We start from the raw sequence: 19,053 nt of genomic DNA on the forward strand, positions 1-19,053 counted from the left end.
ACAAACAACCCCACACATATCAACAGAGTACAGCAATCCAAACGTATAGAGTCACCAGAGGCCCAAGGGAGTTTGAGCAGAACTCTGCTTGTAGGTTACTTTGGGGTAGAAAAATAATCTTATCTTGAGTGTCTACAGCATAACGAAAAGCACATATTGCAATATCTCCAGTAATGTCCTTTTAATCAAAACACAACATATTTGACATATTAACATCGACCTGTATTGATTGTTATTTATATTTTACCATAACTCTTCCGTCTGAGTTGTTTATACTGGCAGTATAAACAAACTGGCTGCCTGAGGCTGTGTTCAACTGACAACCACCCTGTATTACATAGTACACCTTTTCTGCAACCCTACCGAACCAATCAATGCCTCCATTCCTGCTAAATCTCTGTGACCCAGACAAAATGGCCACCAACCCTCTAAGGGACACTGTGCCTTTGATTTCCCCCCACAGCCGTGTCCTGTCGCCAGCTGGACGGAGTGCAGGCAGACATTGGAGAGTGTCTGAAGTTTGCCAACACCATGCCCCCCATCACTCAGCGGTGCCAGCTCCCATGCCAGGACGATTGCCAGTTCACCAACTGGTCCAAGTTCTCGTCCTGCACAGCTGACTGTGTGGGGGTCCGAACCAGGAAGAGGTTACTTGTAGGTGAGGAATAGTAACAAAATGTGTGGACTTTTGGCAGTATCGCACCTTTGCACAGTGGCAGTCCATTAAGGAAGTTCTATAGCTTATAAGCAGCATGACTGATTTAGTTTACGCTATGACCTTGCGAGAAGGGTAAGTAGCATGTAGCCTGCTAGGGTGCAGCATAGATGGTATTAGCAACTATTAGATCAAGTCTCTTGTTCTGGGGAGCAGCCTGAGAATTTTAACGAGGTCTGGTCCAATTAATCTGGATGTGGAATATTTACATGTTACTCAATGAGAACATAATGATGCATATTAATGCCTAGTGACAGGATGGAGTTCGGCTTTTAAATTACACATGACAGACAGGCAGGCAGGCAGGCAGACACACACAAACACAACCTTCATACCTACTAACCCCTATCCTCTCTCCACCCCAGGGAGAAGCAAGAAGAAGGACAAGTGTAAGAACACCCAGATGTACCCTCTGAGCGAGACCCAGTACTGCCCGTGTGACAAGTACAACGCCCAGCCCGTGGGCAACTGGTCCGACTGCATCCTGGCCGGGGGAGACCGGGTGGAGAGCCTCCTGGGCATGAAGGTCCAGGGGAACGTCAAGGAGTGTGGCCAGGGTTACCGCTACCAGGCCATGGTGTGTTACGACCAGGACAACAGACTGGTGGAGACCTCACGATGCAACAGCCACGGTGGGCTGGAGTTGTTGGGGGTGTGGGTTGTGTGTGTGTGTGTGTGTGTGTGTGTGTGTTTGTGTGTACCCCCCAGGGGGAAGTTGACTAGCCGTAATCCCCCCTGAGCCCCTCACACACTAATACACACACACTAATACACACACACTAATACACACACTAATACACACACACTAATACACACACTAATACTCACATACTAATACACACACAGAGAGAGTGCGACCTAATGGCATCATGCATTGCTCCGTTAACCATGACCCCTGATCTCTGATAATGACTGTCAGCACCAAATCTTCCCCAAATCACAGCTACAGTGCTTGGTTTGACGCCAAGGGAGGGGATGTGGGTCGACTGGGTTGTTAGGTTTCTCTCCCGTGATGATTTCAGTGATTCAGTAAGCACTGCATGTACAAAACGTTGCAATATCTGTATTAGAATTGAAGTTGTTTCACCACTTTCAAAGTTCTCTGACTCTCATTAACATTAACATTTTTTAAACGGAATTTTTTTTCAAACTGAATTTGACATGATTTCGTTTCTCTAACGTTCTTGTCTGAACTTTTCTTATCTGAATCGCTCTTATCTCCATGTTCTTAAAACATGAAGCGCAAAGGAACACTCGATACCATCTCTAATTTGACACGTGCAGACGCATTGCTTTTAGAAAAGTTGCATTTTTGAAGACATGCACTGATATAAGCCGTAGCGCAGAGCGAGATGTAGAAATGAACATATCAGTGTCATGCATTTCTGAACAGAGCCTAAGCTACGACTCAGAGATTCAGTTGCACATTAGTAAGCCTGACAGTGGGTATGACTGGAGCCCAACTTTGGGGCGTATTAGGAAAGAAAATATGTGTGTGTTTGTGGGACAAGGTGTACTGTATATTATTATGGAAGGAATTATTGATAGTGTTCTAGAATAATGTGAGATTACACATATCGTCTCATTACATTATGTGTGGTAATACATCCAATATCACTTCCCTATCTCTCTCCCTCTCTCTCTCTCTCTCCCTCTCTCTGTTTCTCTCTCTCTCTCTCTCTCTCTCTCTCTCTCTCTCTCTCTCTCTCTCTCTCTCTCTCTCTCTCTCTCTCTCTCTCTCTCTCTCCCTCTCTCTGACTCTCTCTCTCCCTCTCTCTCTTTCTCTCTCTGACTCTCTCTCTCTCTCTCCCTCTCTCTGTTTCTCTCTCTCTCTCTCTCCCTCTCTCTGACTCTCTCTCTCTCTCTCTCCCTCTCTCTGTTTCTCTCTCTGACTCTCTCTCTCTCTCTCTCTCTCTCTCTCTCTCTCTCTTTCTCTCGCTCTGACTCTCTCTCTCTCTCTCTTTCTCTCTCTGACTCTCTCTCTCTCTCTCCCTCTCTCTGTTTCTCTCTCTGACTCTCTCTCTCTCTCTCTCTCTCTCTCTCTCTCTCCCTCTCTCTCTCTTTCGCTCTCTCTTGCTCTCTCTTTCTCCCTCTCTCTTTCTCTCTCTCTTGCTCTCTCTTTCTCCCTCTCTCCCTCTCTCCCTCTCTCAATTCAATTCAATTCAAGGGGCTTTATTGGCATGGGAAACATATGTTAACATTGCCAAAGCAAGTGAAGTAGATAATATACAAAAGTGAAATAAACAATAAAAATTAACAGTAAACATTACACTGACAGAAGTCCCAAAAGAATAAAGACATTTCAAATGTCATATTATGTATATATACAGTGTTATAGTGATGTACAAATGGTTAAAGTACAAAAGGGAAAATAAATAAGCATAAATATGGGTTGTATTTACAGTGGGGTTTGTTCTTCACTGGTTGACCTTTTCTTGTGGCAACAGGTCACAAATATTGCTGCTGTGATGGCACACTGTGGTATTTCACCCAGTAGACATGGGAGTTTATCAAAATCGGGTTTGTTTTCAAATTCTTTGTGCATCTGTGCAATCTGAGGGAAACATGTGTCTCTAATATGGTCATACATTGGGCAGGAGGTTAGGAAGTGCAACTCAGTTTCCACCTCATTTTGTGGGCAGTGTGCACATAGCCTGTCTTCTCTGGCGAGCCAGCCTTTCTCAGTAGCAAGGCTATGCTCACTGAGTCTGTGCATAGTCAAAGCTTTCCTTAAGTTTGGGTCAGTCACAGTGGTCATCTCCCTCTCTCTTTTTCTCTCTCTATATCTCTTGCTCTCTCTCTCCCTCTATCTTCCTCCCATTATCAGGGTTAATATTAATAGAAGAGGAAACATTGTCCTCTCCATCACTGTGTGTATGGTGACATATTTCCCCAGGCTGTGATAGAGATCATCGAATGTAGTTATCTCTATTCCCCCCAGATATCAATAGAGGCGAGGATTAACACTAAAAGGCTGTGTTGCTCACAGCGACGACATACACAGTCCTTTTAGTGTTCACCTTTTTTAAAGTCTTGGACTCAAGTGGTGATGCTTTGACGTAACAAGTTCATCTATTGCTGATTTGTTGGAGTCTATGGAGTTTCCCCAATTTTTGGGGGGTTAATGTTTCACATGTGAATTGTTCAAGTCTCCATGGTGGGTTAAAAGGTGTTGGTTGGGATACTGACTAGTGACCATGTGCACAGAATCCATATTAGGAACCTTGCCATTCCTCCTCCTTAGACCTCACGCCTCACCTTGACAACGTTCCTGGTATGGATTCTGTACTTTGTAACTCGGCCATGACCTTTTCTATGATTATATACTATGGGGATGGCTCTGAGAGGCTTGGCCTTGCTTGACAGGAAATGGGTGGTAAAGAGGGAATGAGGTCACTGTGGGAATCTGCGCTGGTGAAGGCTTGTAGTTAGGCGGACATGTTGGTAAGGACCAGTAACCACAGTGTGTGAGGTTGTGGTGGTGATGTGGTTTAGTTGGACGCGATCGGGGGCCGACATATTATTAAGGGCTAGTGAACTTCTCTACACGAGCAGGAGAGTGCTGCTGAGGATTTGGGTTAGCTAATGTAGTGGGAGGAGGAGGGGCTGCCGTGGTATTAAGAGATGATTGGGGCGCTTCCAAACTGCTGAAATGATGCAGCAAAAAAAAATCTGGTGAACGCAATGGGTTGTGCTAAATCAATAAACAATAAACAACTTCTCTGGTAGAAAATAGCCTATGTGGCGTCGATATTAGTTTGTTAACAAATAAAAATGTGTTCTAGTGCCAAAATTTACTACGAAGTGTAAATAGGATAATTTTGCTCATAAAGTCAGTCACGTCCAAACTGAGGTTTGAGAGATAATTAGGAAAACAATGGTACGTCACGGAACGAAGGGTAGCGTATACGTTTTCCTTGTGTTGGGTTTATTTCAATCCTGCCCACAGCCGGCACCACCCAAGTAATCAGCAACTCAGGAACGCGCAGCTGCACGCGACCAATCGTAATGCCCATGGTCAATTTGGTTTGACATTCGTTATCCTTAAGGGGCTAGTTAGGGACCATCAGTAGATCACACTGTGTGTATGTTACAATATTTTTAAATGTCAATAGCTCCAAATTTCTATAAATTAAACATTTCTAACCAACTATAAATTATAGAAATTCATATAGAAACATTGAAAGCGTTTAATGAGAGAACTAAAAGATGTGCAACATTAAAATATTGTCCCATTTACATTGTGAAATGCAATAAATGGAATGGACTCAAACATGTGGTTTCCATATGGATTTGATGTGTTTGATAGCGTTCCATTCATCCATTCCAGCCATTACATGAGTCTGTATAGCTGTATAGCTGTACAATGAGTCTGTGAGTCTGTATAGCTGTATAGCTCCTCCCACCAGCCTCCACTGGTGTATGTGATGTCACATGACAGTAAGGCGTATCACTGTGCCACTAGGGTCACCCTTGTTGGGATCGGAGAGGCTTCTTTCCCTGCCACCCCGTCTTCCTGTCACGTGGTCTGTCCCATCACTCAGGGAGCTCCTATGTTTGAACAGGATTCCAGGGTTAAGTACTGCTGACAATGGTAGCAGTTTAGTAGCCAGGGCTTCCAATCAATCACACATCCAGCACCTAGAGAGTCTTCAAGAAAACAGAATGTTGTCAAAAAGTGAATTTTATGCACAAACACTTCATTGTGTCTCCATGCGTGTTCACTTTGTTGATTTACATGTTTTCCATTTAAATCTGGATGGGACCACAGGGAAATGCTGTTGCACAATAGTACAGCCTCAGGCCTTCAACCCTGAAGCTTTAGTTCAGACCCAGCCCTCAAACGTATACAATACACTGTACATTCCAGTTCATTAACAACTGTCTCGTGAAAGCATAGAGAAGAAAAGTGTCGTTCTCCACTGAAATGTAGCCAGTGGTTCACATGGATAACCTCTTCCAGTGAATTAGCCTGCGACCTCTGTGTGCTTGTCGAGACAGACACCGGATATCAGGCTTGGGGATGTAGGGACCCAGATAAACAGGAGTAATAAGCAGAGTGAGATGCTTAAGCCAGCCAGCCCCAGTTACCATGTCATGACCCTGTCAGCCACTTGAGGAAACATAGATTACATGAAAAAGCTTACAGTCGACCCAAACCACTGCTCAAGTGCATTTTTCGACTTTACATAACAGCTTCATATGAGACCCTGGAGTGGAGCTCTATTGTTTTAGCACAAAAGCGACAGTCTCTGTGAATCAACAGTTGAGTCATTATTTGCTCATGTTGTTGGTGCTCGTATCGGTTTTCTGGTCATGTGATATCGGTACACCTTGGATTTTCTCCAAGTTGCACATACAATATTTTCAAGACACAAGAGTTTATTATTATATTATTGTCGATTATAGTAAACAAAAACAAAATGGGTAACACTTTATTTTTGCTCAGTACTTTTAATTCCTTCGTGAAAATGTCATGAACATGCCATTAAGTTTTATAACATGTCATAACCTGATCGCAATCCGACCGAAATAGATGCTATACCATGGAAAGGAAGGGCTCCTGAGGGCCTCTATGGGCCCCTGTCTTTTCCTGGCCCTTCTCACACCACTCTCTCTCTCCTCCATGCAGGCTACATTGAGGAGGCGTGCATCATCCCCTGTCCGTCAGACTGTAAGCTCAGCGAGTGGTCCAACTGGTCCCGCTGCAGCAAGTCATGTGGTAGTGGGGTAAAAGTGCGTTCCAAGTGGCTCCGGGAGAAACCCTACAACGGAGGGCGACCCTGCCCCAAACTGGACCACATCAACCAGGTACAGCACGAAAAAACACTCACAAGACTGTCTAATGTAGAAATGAGTTCATGTTTACTTGTAAGAATTTTGTCTGACAGCTGAGGGACTTCCTAATATGGATGCCATTTTTTCCTAATATAAATACTGTTTTCTCAGGCACTGTTTGTGATAAATAAAACCGTTTTTGTGTTAGAAACACATTATTACAAACACATAGGAGAAAGAGAAACAAATTAAATATTCATGAAAATATTCAGTTTGCATTACCTTCCGTTACTTTCTCTCTAGATTGCCAAATTGCTTTTGCTGGGTAGAATAGAGAGCCAGAGGAATGGATGCTATAAATGGAACTATCCACACTAATGCCCCTGTGAGCTGGCTGATTCCTGATTTGAGAAGTGAAATATTTTACCTTCAATATGAATAGAAATAGATTCAGAGAAGTGGATTAAATTCAAGCCATGTTGATCTGTTTCTCAGTGTTTGAATTCTCTAAAGGGGACTTCACGGAGGAAGCCTTTATTTACAATGTCACATTAATCAAATGTTTGATCGTAGCAGTTCAATATTTGCATTTATACCAAAATATACCAAATATTTGCATTTATACCAATTATACCAAATCTATGCCACTTTCATTCCACAATGCACACTGGATACGGATGAACACAATAGGCCCAGGTAAGACCCTTTTCAGTATTATGAATTCATATTGTCAACAATGTCCCACATACAGAATATCTCTTTTTGTGCGTAGTAATGTACAGAACATTCATAGATGTAGCGAGGTAAGATCAAAAAGGACAGACCTAAGCACTAACAAAACACCTCTGGTAATGTCTTAATCATCTCAACACAGTAATATCATTGACGCTATTGTTGTCACCCAAACTTCAATGATAACGGAGGTAATAACCATAGACATATTCATGTCAAACCCCTTGCCTGGTGCCTTCCCCCAGGTGTATGAGGTTGTGCCATGTATTAGTGACTGTAGTCAGTATGTGTGGGTGGCTGAACCCTGGAGTGTATGGAAGGTCAGCAACTTGGACCTGAAGGAGAACTGTGGAGAGGGCGTCCAGACCCGCAAAGTCAGGTACCATACCATTTCACTACATCACACTACTGTACGCTAAATAAAACCACCCCAAGCAATGTTCTACTCCCTCATATGAAGACCGTTGTGTCACACACACTACAAATCCATGGTCCTCAACATATGCATGTAAATATGCTGTATATATTGCATTTGATTGACAGTTGATTTTAATGGAAAATGTTTTGAGTGTGTAAGGTCATATGAACACATCTCTGGGCCAATCCCGTAGGTGTATGCTGAACACTATTGACGGTCCATCTGAGTCTGTGGAGGACTACCTGTGTGACCCGGAGGACATGCCCTTGGGGACGCGGGGAAGCCGGCTGCCCTGCCCCGAGGACTGTGTCCTCTCTGACTGGAGCAGCTGGAACCGCTGCAGCCTGGTAAGAATAACTGGTCTGAGACCAGTCATCTTTATTCATGTATGTATGGTGTGTATGTGATGGCTGTGGTAAGAGGTATCCTGGATCTGTACAAAATTGTTGGCCTCTCTGGAGTTGCTGCAGCCTGCTAAGAACCACTAGTACACGTCTGTGGTAAGAACTGACCCTGGATCTGTAGGATAGTTTTGTTTTTATTCACCCACTGATTCTGTGATATGAAGTCCTGGGATTGAAACTGTGAAACCCATGTCTCACTTTTTGAAAGAGACTGGAACCTAACATAAGGAGTTTGTCTTAGTATAAATGGATTGTGAATCTTTCACAGTATGATATTTCTTCCTCCACAGAAGCAGAAAAATAATAAAAAATAAATACTACACTACCGTTCAAAAGTTGGGTGTCACTTAGAAGCGTCCTTGTTTTTGAAAGAAAAGCACATTTTTTGTCCATTAAAATAACGTCAAATTGATCAGAAATACAGTGTAGACATTGTTAATGTTGTTAATGACTATTGTAGCTGGAATATTATGGAATATCTACATAGGCATACAGAGGCCCATTATCAGCAACCATCACTCCTGTGTTCTAATGACACGTTGTGTTAGCTAATCCAAGTTTATCATTTTAAAAGGCTAATTGATCGTTAGAAAAGTATTTTGCAATTATGTTAGCACAGCTGAAAACTGTTGTTCTGAACTTCTTCGGGATCGGTGTCCCTTCCACGGGACGGTTGAGCTAACATAGGCTAATGCGATTAGCATGAGGTTGTAAGTAACAAGAACATTTCCCAGGACATAGACATATCTGATATGGGCAGAAAGCTTCAATTCTTGTTAATCTAACTGCACTGTCCAATTTACAGTAGCTATTACAGTGAAATAATACCATACAATTGTTTGAGGAGAGTGCACAATTTTGAACATGAAAAGTTATTAATAAACAAATTACGCACATTTAGACAGTCTTGATACAAAATTTGGACCAGAAATGCAATGGTTCATTGGATCAGTCTAAAACTTTGCACAAACACTGATGCCATCTAGTGGCCAACATCTAAATTGCACCTGGGCTGGAATAATACATTATGGCCTTTCTCTTGCATTTCAAACATGATGGTACAAAAAAAATACAAAAGAACGGTTGTTTTTTTCTTTGTATTATCTTTTACCAGATCTATTGTGTTATATTCTCCTACATTCCTTTCACATTTCCACAAACTTCAAAGTGTTTCCTTTGAAATGGTACCAAGAATATGCATATCCTTGCCTGGCCTGAGAAGGCCAGCATCCCGGAATTGCCTCTTCACTGTTGACTTTGAGACTGGTGTTTTGCGGGTACTATTTAATGAAGCTGCCAGTTGAGAACTTGTGAGGCTACCAGTAGTCCAGTAGTTAACCGCAGTAACAGGGGATACTGCCTTTGTCCACTCCTCCCCCTCTGACACATTTCATTGGTTGTAAAAGAGCGATTGAACTGTTTTGACGTCACCTGCTGTTTTCCTGAAAGGGCACCAGCCATTGTTAATCACACCCCATTCTCTTTAAGTGCTTGACATGCTGACTTCCCACAATTCCAATCTCAACATGGAGTCGTGCTGGTACCAGCGGGACTTGTTCCATGTTTTATTCATGACGAATAAAACATTACAGCGATGGAGATATTCCAGAGGCAGTGTTTTTTCCACTCTCACACTGTGTAAATGGAATGGAAGGAATGTTAGGATGGAAAATCTATTCGAGAAGCATCCTCAACGTTTTTCCACAAAATTTCTAAGAATTCCCATATTCTAGGAATGCCAGTAGAGAGGATGTGGAAAAGTTGGCAGCCCTGGGAATTGGGAATGGCATGACATCAGAACATGGAATTTTAATCCACTTTTATTTAGGACAAAGAACTGGGAGAAAGAACTGGGAAATAATCCAGAAGCCTGCAAATTCACACAGTTGAATCGACTTTTATGTTCAATAAATATGGACATCGCGGCGGCAAGGGCTCTCCATTGAAAAAGGGCTTAGTTCCAGCTCAGTGATCTGTCTACGTAGAATTCTTATCACTTGCTGCAATATGGATTTGTATATCATTTACGCTATAAGAAAAATGAACGACCCTCCACCTTTTTGCTCAACCCCTCCTTGTTGACGTGAAATTGTGCCTACTTTTCAGCCATGCAGTTACAACAACAGCAGGAAACGGACAGCCTACCCCATCCGGTCACCTGGAGCTGGGAGACAATGTCCGGACACCACAGAGAAGGAGCCATGTAGTCTGAACCTGAACTGCTTTCACTATTTCTACAACATCACAGGTAAAAAAAAAAACGAATGAATCGCAGAACATCTCACTTTGACATCTTCCATTTAGTTTGTCTATAAGTAGCTACGTTCCCTCATTAGTGGTTATCTACTTACACTGGTACTTAAAGGCCCAATGCAGCCGTTTTTACCTCAATATCAAATCATTTCTGGGTAACAATTAAGTACCTTAATGTGACTGTTTTCAATCAAAATGGTCAAAAAGAAACAAAACTAGCTTCTTAGCATGAGCAAATTCTTGGTATATTAATTTATTAACCAAGTGGTGACTCCATCCCACCAAAACAAGCAGAAATTTCAGGTGGTCTTTTTAAACAGCTCTTACACTAAAAGGGCATTATCATTTCCACAAATTCCTAGTATTATTCCAACCTCATATGGTGGAAATATATATAAAACACAGGAAAATCATGTTTTTGACTGCACTGGGCCTATAAGTGTTCTACTTTTACTCATACTGAAATAACTTTACCCAACCAATACAGTTTAAAAAAAAAATCTATATACACACTATAAGGTAGCGTATTAATATTGCACACTCTTGGTGCAGCATACTCTATCTAGTGCTACTCCAAAACTACTTGCTCCAATTAAACTGCACAGTCTTTTTTGGTGGCTCCTCTGTGATTCCAGAGATTTGTAGTGTTATCTTCAATATCGTAGCTCTCTCTCCCTCTCCACTCTGTCTGTTGCTCACTTCACTGCTAATCTGTAGCGCTCCGCTCCCAGAGGCACCCAGGCCTTTCAGGGCCACACAGTAACTATGTAAATAAAATACCAGTAGAGATCATTACTGGAAATGCTCTATTTCATGTTGCCAGGAACCATCTTGCCTCTGCTTGTCTGAATCATTCTCTCTCTCCACAATCTCCCTCTTCGACTCCCCCGAGTGCCACAAAGCTTTGCAGCAGGAGTTGAGCTCTCAAAACAGCCGCTTAAAAACAGCCACTCATCTTTGTCAGAGTGTTGCAGGCGTTTGAATGATCCCCGGGCCCCTCAGCAGTAGACAGGCTTCCTGGCATTAACTAGAGCCACATGGTTATTTGACTGGGGGCTCTGGGACTCCAACTTCTCTGGATTCAAATGATATGCTTCACTTCAGAGGCTCGTTTATTTTGGGTCTGTATTAAACAGGTTGAACTGCAAAGTCAAGGTGGTGTCTGAAAAATTAGTGATGGGAGATGTGAAAGGGCACAACACACAACTTGATGTCTCTCTTGAACAGCGGTGTAAAGCACCTACGTTTTGGTGTAAAGTTTGAGTATCTGTACTTTACTTTTTATATTTTGGATTACTTTTACTTCACTACATTTGTAAAGAAAATGATGTACTTTTTACTCCATATATTTTCCCTGACAACCAAAAGTACTCCATACATTTTGAAAGCTTAGCAGGACAGGAAAATGGTCCAATTCACACACTTATCAAGAGAGCGTCCCTGGTCATCTGTACTGCCTCTGATCTGGCGGTATAAGGGCACAAAGCGAGACCCAGATGCAGACACGGGAGGCAGATGGTTAGAGTCCAAGATGTTTATTAACAATCCAAAGGGGTAGGCAAGAGAATGGTCGTGGACAGGCAAAAAGTCCAAACCAGTTCAGAGTTCCAGAGGTACAGAATGGCAGGCAGGCTGGAGGTCAGGGCAGGCAGAATGGTCAGGCAGGTGGGAACGGAGTCCAGAAAAACAGGCAAAGGTCAAAACCGGGAGGACTAGTAAAAGAGGATAGAAACGCAGGCGCACAGGCAAAACCACACTGGTTGTCTTGAACATACAAGAAAAATAAGCGGAAAATAAGCGACACCTGGAGGGGGTGGAGACAACCACAAGGACAGGTGAAACAGATCAGGGCGTGACAGGCGGACTCACTAAACACAAACACTTTATTTGTAAATGGCGTCTGAGTGTTGGAGTGTGCCCCTTACTATACATATATTTAAAAAAACAAGAAAAGTGTGCCATTTGGTTTGCTTAATATAATATACTTTTACTTTTCATATTTCATCAATTACATTTACTTTTGATACTTGAGTATATTTAAAATCAAATACTTTTAGACTTTCACTCAAGTAGTATTTTACTGGGTGACTTTTTACTTTTACTTGAGTCATTTTCTATTAAGGTATCTTTCTTTTTATGCAAGTGAGACAATTCCACCGCTTCTCTTGAAATAGGCGTGGCCATTTCTCTTGATCTTTTTACGTGCTCCTCCGTCACGTGTCCTAGTTCAGCTGTCAAAAGCACGGCAGAGCAGGTGTTACAAGCGGTTATGACTCTGTTCAGTTAATGAGTTCAAGTGTTAGAGGTGTTCTCTATGCATCTGTTGCCAAACTTATCAACTGCCATCAAACTCAACTGAGTAAATATCCTATCTTTAGAAAAGGGCTTGGGGTTGGCACTGCCTTAAACAGGCTTTAACATCAAATGTACCCTTTGCCTAATGATTGAAGCTTTGCACGTGTATCTCAAGTCTGGTTTGGGGCAATGATGTATATAAACACTAGATTATGGATGCTGTTTACTGGCCAATGAAAGGCTTTGAAGGTACCGGTCGGACATATTGGTACTCCCCAGAAGAACGAGTCCTCCGTATGAATATAAGGGAACTCTTTACAGTATTTCTATTAAATGTTTCAAGGACAAAATTACATGGATGTAAGTATTTAAATATTGTAGTTGGGACAGCAACACTTTACTATCAAAACATTGTACTTTAAGGAAAATGTTTTTGCATATTTATTTTATTATTATTTGTATGTTTAGCTCACATAATATAATTTCAAAGTATGCATTAAGGTGTCTGTAATAGAATCAATTTGGTAAAAACGAATGTAGAAATGAATTCAAATGAATTTCTATAGCTTATTTTTACAACGGTGGGCAGGGTAGTAAAATGGTGGTGTGGTGGCTTCAAATCAGCGCCACCTATTAGCCATCTAGTGTATATATAAATTATTGGTTCGGGTCCTACTGTACACTGAGTATAGAAAACATTTTAGAACACCTGTTCTTTCCATGACATAGACTGACCAGATGAATTCAGGTGAAAGCTATGACTCCTTATTGATGCCACTTGTTAAATCCACTTCAATCAACGTAGATGAAGGGGAGGAGACAAGTTAAAGAAGGATAATCAAGCCTTGAGACAATTGAGACATGGATTGTGTATGTGTGCCATTCAGAGGGTGAATGGGCAAGACAAAAAAATGTGTCCCTTTGAACAGCATATGGTAGCAGATGCCAGGCACACCGATTTGTGTCAACTGCAACGCTGCTAGGTTTTTCACGCTCAACAGTTTCCCGTGTGTATCAAGAATGGTCCACCACCCAAAGGACATCCAGCCAACTTGACACAACTGTGGGAAGCATTGGAGTCGACATGGGCCAGCATCCCTGTGGAACGCTTTCGACACCTTGTAGAGTCCATGCCCTGACGAATTGAGGCTGTTCTGAGGGAAAAAGGTGGTGCAACTCAATATTAGGAAGGTGTTCCTAATGTTTAGTATACTCAGTGTATGTTTGTGAGTTTGTCTTGAATTTGAGTGTGACTTTCATACTGATCTGCCTTTTCCCCTCAGACTGGAGCACATGTCAGCTAAGTGCCAATGCTGTGTGCGGGAATGGCATCAAGACGCGGATGCTGGATTGTGTACGCAGCGACGGCAAGTCTGTCGACCTCAAGTTTTGTAAGGAGGTGAGACCCTCTTAAACGCTCTATCCTCAACTCCTGATTACAACCCTTGCCCTCATTCAGGTCCACTATGATGAAAGTCAATACTAGTGATATTGAAATTGGACTGTTTCCAGAGTAACTGAACCAACTGTACTGTCAATATTTTGAAGTTGTGTGTCCTTGGAGTATTACTAATTTAGCTCAGCAGAGCAGCAGTAACATAATATGGATCAGTATCAGCCACAAGTGATTCTAGGCAAATAAAATGACAGGCATGTACAGCATCTCCATAAAACATTTAGAAGTGTTTACACATGAGGATTGCTGTTGCCCCATCAGATTCAACTCAGTTCATTCATAATCCATTCAGACGCTCTGAAATTGTCCCTTGCAGGCTGTAGTGGAAAAACTAACCTCACTGCTATTGAACCCATGGCCCAGTTTCAGTCCGGCTCAATCAGGGATAATAGGGTTTAAACAAGCCGGGTGCCCATCTTGTGCCAGAACAGAACCAGCAGCTCCTGGGAATTATAGGCTGTTTACCTAGGGGTCAGACAGAGGTAAGAAGTAATGGGTCTGGGCTGGCTGTACCAGTCTGTTGCAAAACCCCACTATGATAGGTGTTGTGACTGATACTGTTACTGAGTGATAATGATCCCGCTCTTTCATAGCTGAGCCTGGAGAGGAAGTGGCAGATGAACATTTCCTGTGTGGTGGAGTGTCCCGTCAACTGCCAGCTGTCTGATTGGTCGGCCTGGTCGGAATGCTCGCACACGTGTGGGCTGGATGGTAAGGCAAAGACCTGATGCTCCTCCTATATCCTTATTCTGTCAACGGCTCCTAGCTGAACGTCTGAGATGATCAAGAAGAAGAAGAAGTGAAGGACACTTAAATGGGTTAACTTCTCCTGAGGGTCATCAAACCAGACTCATCTTGGTGGTTATGTGAATATTGGTTCAATATGAGATACAGTGCATGAGTTAGAGAAGGAACGTTTGCATGTTCTGCAATTGAATGCTTTGTTTGCCACAAACATCCTATTCAAGCTGAAATCCCAGAATATCTCAGGCGGCCATGGTTTGGGGAAAAAAACAAAGATCGCAAACCAGACAAACGGCATTAAAACACAGCCATACAGTGTCTTCAATCTCACTCTATTCCGTTCAACCAATTCCTTACATAATAGAATGCACATCTCCCTACGTTCGCTGTGCTATCAACCCATGTTAGATCAACAGCTCCTCTCCGCTGTCAGATGACCAACGATCACGGGGATCTCCGTCTGCACCAAAAAAACTACATCGGCCCATTTGAGACACATCACATCACACTCTTAATGGGTTGGGAGAACCCCCCCCCCCCCCCAAAAAAAAAGACTGCTCATTGAACTGAGAGAGATTGCCTCATACATCGCCCTGTAAAGTGACTGCTCTGTCCTTTGTTGTTTGTTTGTTGTGCGGCATCAGACAATTGATTCTGTCCTATTATGTCTGTCTGCTAGCGGCTCTGTGGGGAGCCCTTTGAAGTAACAGCCAGCCTGTAGCCTCTAGCACCTGCAGCTAAATCACAGGCAAGAGATAAGTGTTTTAATAGTGGCTAAAGGTGCAATGGGGATCCTCACCTGATCTATAGAGGATGTCCTGTTGGCTAGAACAGGGTGTGAGGTAGAATTATGTCTGAGAGAGAATGCTGTATTTTACTGTCTGATAAGGGTAGCAGGTGCTCTTTGTTGTTTGGTTGAGGGAGAGGATTGCTGGCTCTGTGTTGGAAAAGGAGCTGTTATGTGTGACCAATTGCAAAACAGAGACGGAGAAAGGGTAAGGGGTTTGAAAGAGCATGTGGCGTGGAAGCAGTGGAGATGGATTTCTACGAGAGCAGTGGAAAGAGAGGAATGAATGCGAGGGAGAGGTGGAAATTGAGTCTGCAGTACATGAAGTACCAGTGTTTTACAGCAAATCACAATCCCTGTGTGTGTGTGTGTGTGTGTGTGTGTGTGTGTGTGTGTGTGTGTGTGTGTGTGTGTGTTAGCTCACTTAATGCCTATACTTCATCTGCGATGATGCACTCTTAGTATATCTACTGTATACATCACATTGCAAAGCCCTTTAGAATCAAGAAAGCTTACAAATACTCAAACTGCAGCGCAGCAGATCCATTACACATAAGAGACTTCACCACCTCATATGGTGCTGTACTGGTGTTATATAAAAGGAAGGCAGTAGTTGTCAGAACAGAAAGGAAAAGTCATTTTGCTCAAGTGGAAGAGTGGAAGTAGAGAGGTAATCAATATGGCTGGAGCACAGAACAGTGTAGCAGGCTTTTTCAAGAGCTGCCTTTGTCAAGTAGTTAGGGACGACTAATACAGCAACCTATAAATAATGTAGTAACACACACGCAAAGACGCACAGGAGTCCACACGAATACACATGTACATAAATACACACAATAACTGTTTGTAGGCCCATACTGTAATTACATTTCTTTGCCAATTGAATGCACTGAATGGTGAATGACCTGACATTAAAACAAAGGATGAACTTTAGCAGACTGCTCCATTCAAAAGAAAGGAAAAGAATACAGGAGGGAGCAACGCATCATTGTCTTGCGTTTGTCTAGACGGAGATCACTGCTGCGTTTGGTTTGTAGCCCGAGCTCATGCATCTCCCTATTCAGACATCAGTCACATGTTGATGTAAATCACAGTCAAAGCTTCCTTTCTGAATGAAATAGTCCCTACGTCTGCAGACTTTCTACACGTCTTTAGGTAGACGCGATACTGTAACTACTACAGATGTAGAATCTTCACTTGAGTCAGTTTAGCTTCAGCGGGAAAATAATCCTCACCAACCGGAAATGTGAATTATTATCTGGATTATAATTCATGGCCATTTTTGAAGGTGTTGATAGATTTTTTCATAAGGGGAAAAATGAAGTCTGAAATTTCAAAGTGAAAATTACAAACTTCAGGAGCCTTTTAAACCTCGAATACACTACACTGCGTTGCAGGAAAGTTGTCCTGCAACAGGGTGATCAAATTAAGATCCTACTTCTGTACAAGACTAATTGTCCAGTGAGTGTCTCACATTAATGATGTCACTGCATTTTTGTGTTCCAGGGAGGATGTGGCGTAGCAGGGTGGTGGTGCAGGGGTCCCAGGGAGACGGGCGCCCCTGTCCCTCTCAGCTGGAGCAGTGGAAACCTTGTCCTGTCAGACCCTGTTACAGGTGGCAGTACAGCCCCTGGTCTGAGTGCAGAGTGGAGGTAGGCTACACCACACACTGTCTTATTCTCTCGTTGACTCTTTTACTCAGTTAACCTACACAGAGGATATGATCTGACTTTTCCGTGTGTGTGTGCGTGTGCGTGCGTGTGCGTGTGCGTGCGTGTGCGTGCGTGTGTGTGTGTGTGTATGCTTCTGTGTGTGTGTCTGTCTCCCCCAGGAGGTGGTATGTGGAGCGGGACTTCGCTACCGGAACCTGTCGTGCTTCGTGTCGGACGGCTCCGGAGAGGGAGAGGGCAGCATGGTGGAGGAGGAGCTGTGTGGGGGTCTGGAACTGGCTGTCAACAGAGACAAACTGATCATACTGAAGGAGACCTGTGTTCTGCCCTGTCCAGGTAAACAACCAGCTAACTGTATACAGCGCTCCTGTCTTATGTAGATGTGTTGTTTTTTTTATATTGTGCCTCATGGTACAGTGTGGGTGGCAGCATAGCTCTAGATTAAACCTATTCCTGTACAAGAAAAGCATAGAGAAAAAAACAGCACAACACATTGTGAATTCCTATCATCTCCTTTATATGCAGATGTACCCATACATCACTTCAACAACAATCTGCTTTGAGCTGTAATAGATGTTCATCAACCCGAAGAGTTTAATAAGCCTGACTTGGTTAGCTTTAGTTGTGTTTCTTGCTCTGTTTCTCTAGGTATATCACTCCAAATGGAACAAAGAAGCTAACAGCTGTGTGGTTCTCTCTCCTCTCTCTCTCTCTCTCTCTGTAGGTGAATGCTACCTGATGGAGTGGTCTGACTGGAGCCCGTGTCTGAGTGTGTGTGCCAAAGGGGCCGGCGTGGACTTTGGCTCTGTCCAGGTGCGCTCGCGAGCCGTCATGGCCCAGGAGCCCGAGAACGTCCAGCTGTGTCCTGACCAGGATTGGGAGTCCCGACCTTGCACTGGTGAGAACTGGTGAGATTGGGAAAACAGGGTTGTATTCATTAGGGCACACGAGCAAAGTGTTTTGCAACGGAAGACAAAAATTTTTTTTTTTTTTTTTTATTGGACAATTAAGGTAGTCCCTTCCCACTTCAGTCCGTTTTCTTCCATTTGGTGCCTAATGAATACAACCCATGTTTTATGTTTTCACCGAAGTCAAATAACATTCCCCATGAGGAATTTATTTTACTAGGTCAAAATGTGGCAAAACAAATTCCTCATGTTTTTGTACAGTACTAGCATGGTCCCTCAGGCATTTTATTCATGGGTTGGACTAGACTAGAGCATACAGTGTTATGTGAATCCCCAACCCCCCACTACGTCCCCCTGGGCTCTGGCTGGGGAGTCCCTATTTTTCTCACACACTGCTGCGGCCGCCCCACGGAAGCCGTCGCTGGGATGACCTGGTTTATAAGCATCACTATGGGCCCATGAGGGGATGGGGTGGCCCAGCGCTCTTTAACAAGAAGGGGAAGGGGAGACAGGCGGAGATGGAGCGATACATGGGATGGAGAGGAAAAACAGGAGAGAGAGGAGTGAAAGAGAGAGGGGAGAGGTAGAGGTAGAGGAAGCAATATAGGGAAGAGGGAGAGGGAGAAAGAGATAGAAACAGCCCAGATCATTATGCCCTGACGGATGATAAAAAATCTATTGTAGTGATTGTAGCGATAATACTGTAGCCAGCGAGCACTGAGAGAAAAATCTAAATTCTTAGTTAGATTGCTCATTTACGATAGAGTTGAACTGGTTGTGCAGGTGATTAGTTACAGAGGGCTCCCTACAGACTATGGGTCACTTGGAGCACTGATGGAGATATTGATAAAACATTAACAGCGTTCATGCTAAGCCATCTAGCAAAAGCCTGA

At 43.1% G+C, this 19,053-nt stretch overlaps 1 protein-coding gene across 2 annotated transcripts in view; it reads left to right on the forward strand.

Annotated features, from left to right (window-relative positions):
- The window catches only part of LOC115177928 (thrombospondin type-1 domain-containing protein 7A), a 98,294-nt gene that overhangs the window by 73,556 nt on the left and 5,685 nt on the right, over window positions 1-19,053 (forward strand). For both annotated transcript variants that reach the window (XM_029738925.1, XM_029738933.1), the window contains exons 13-23: window positions 464-658; window positions 1,081-1,347; window positions 6,348-6,527; window positions 7,466-7,604; window positions 7,837-7,990; window positions 10,154-10,295; window positions 13,879-13,994; window positions 14,645-14,762; window positions 17,089-17,234; window positions 17,414-17,588; window positions 17,977-18,150. In XM_029738925.1, coding sequence (XP_029594785.1) covers window positions 464-658; window positions 1,081-1,347; window positions 6,348-6,527; window positions 7,466-7,604; window positions 7,837-7,990; window positions 10,154-10,295; window positions 13,879-13,994; window positions 14,645-14,762; window positions 17,089-17,234; window positions 17,414-17,588; window positions 17,977-18,150 — 1,806 coding nt within the window. The remainder of the gene's footprint in view (window positions 1-463; window positions 659-1,080; window positions 1,348-6,347; window positions 6,528-7,465; window positions 7,605-7,836; window positions 7,991-10,153; window positions 10,296-13,878; window positions 13,995-14,644; window positions 14,763-17,088; window positions 17,235-17,413; window positions 17,589-17,976; window positions 18,151-19,053) is intronic.

The sequence above is a fragment of the Salmo trutta genome, chromosome 3 (assembly GCF_901001165.1).
Source record: "Salmo trutta chromosome 3, fSalTru1.1, whole genome shotgun sequence".
NCBI classification, from domain to species: Eukaryota; Metazoa; Chordata; class Actinopteri; order Salmoniformes; family Salmonidae; genus Salmo; species Salmo trutta.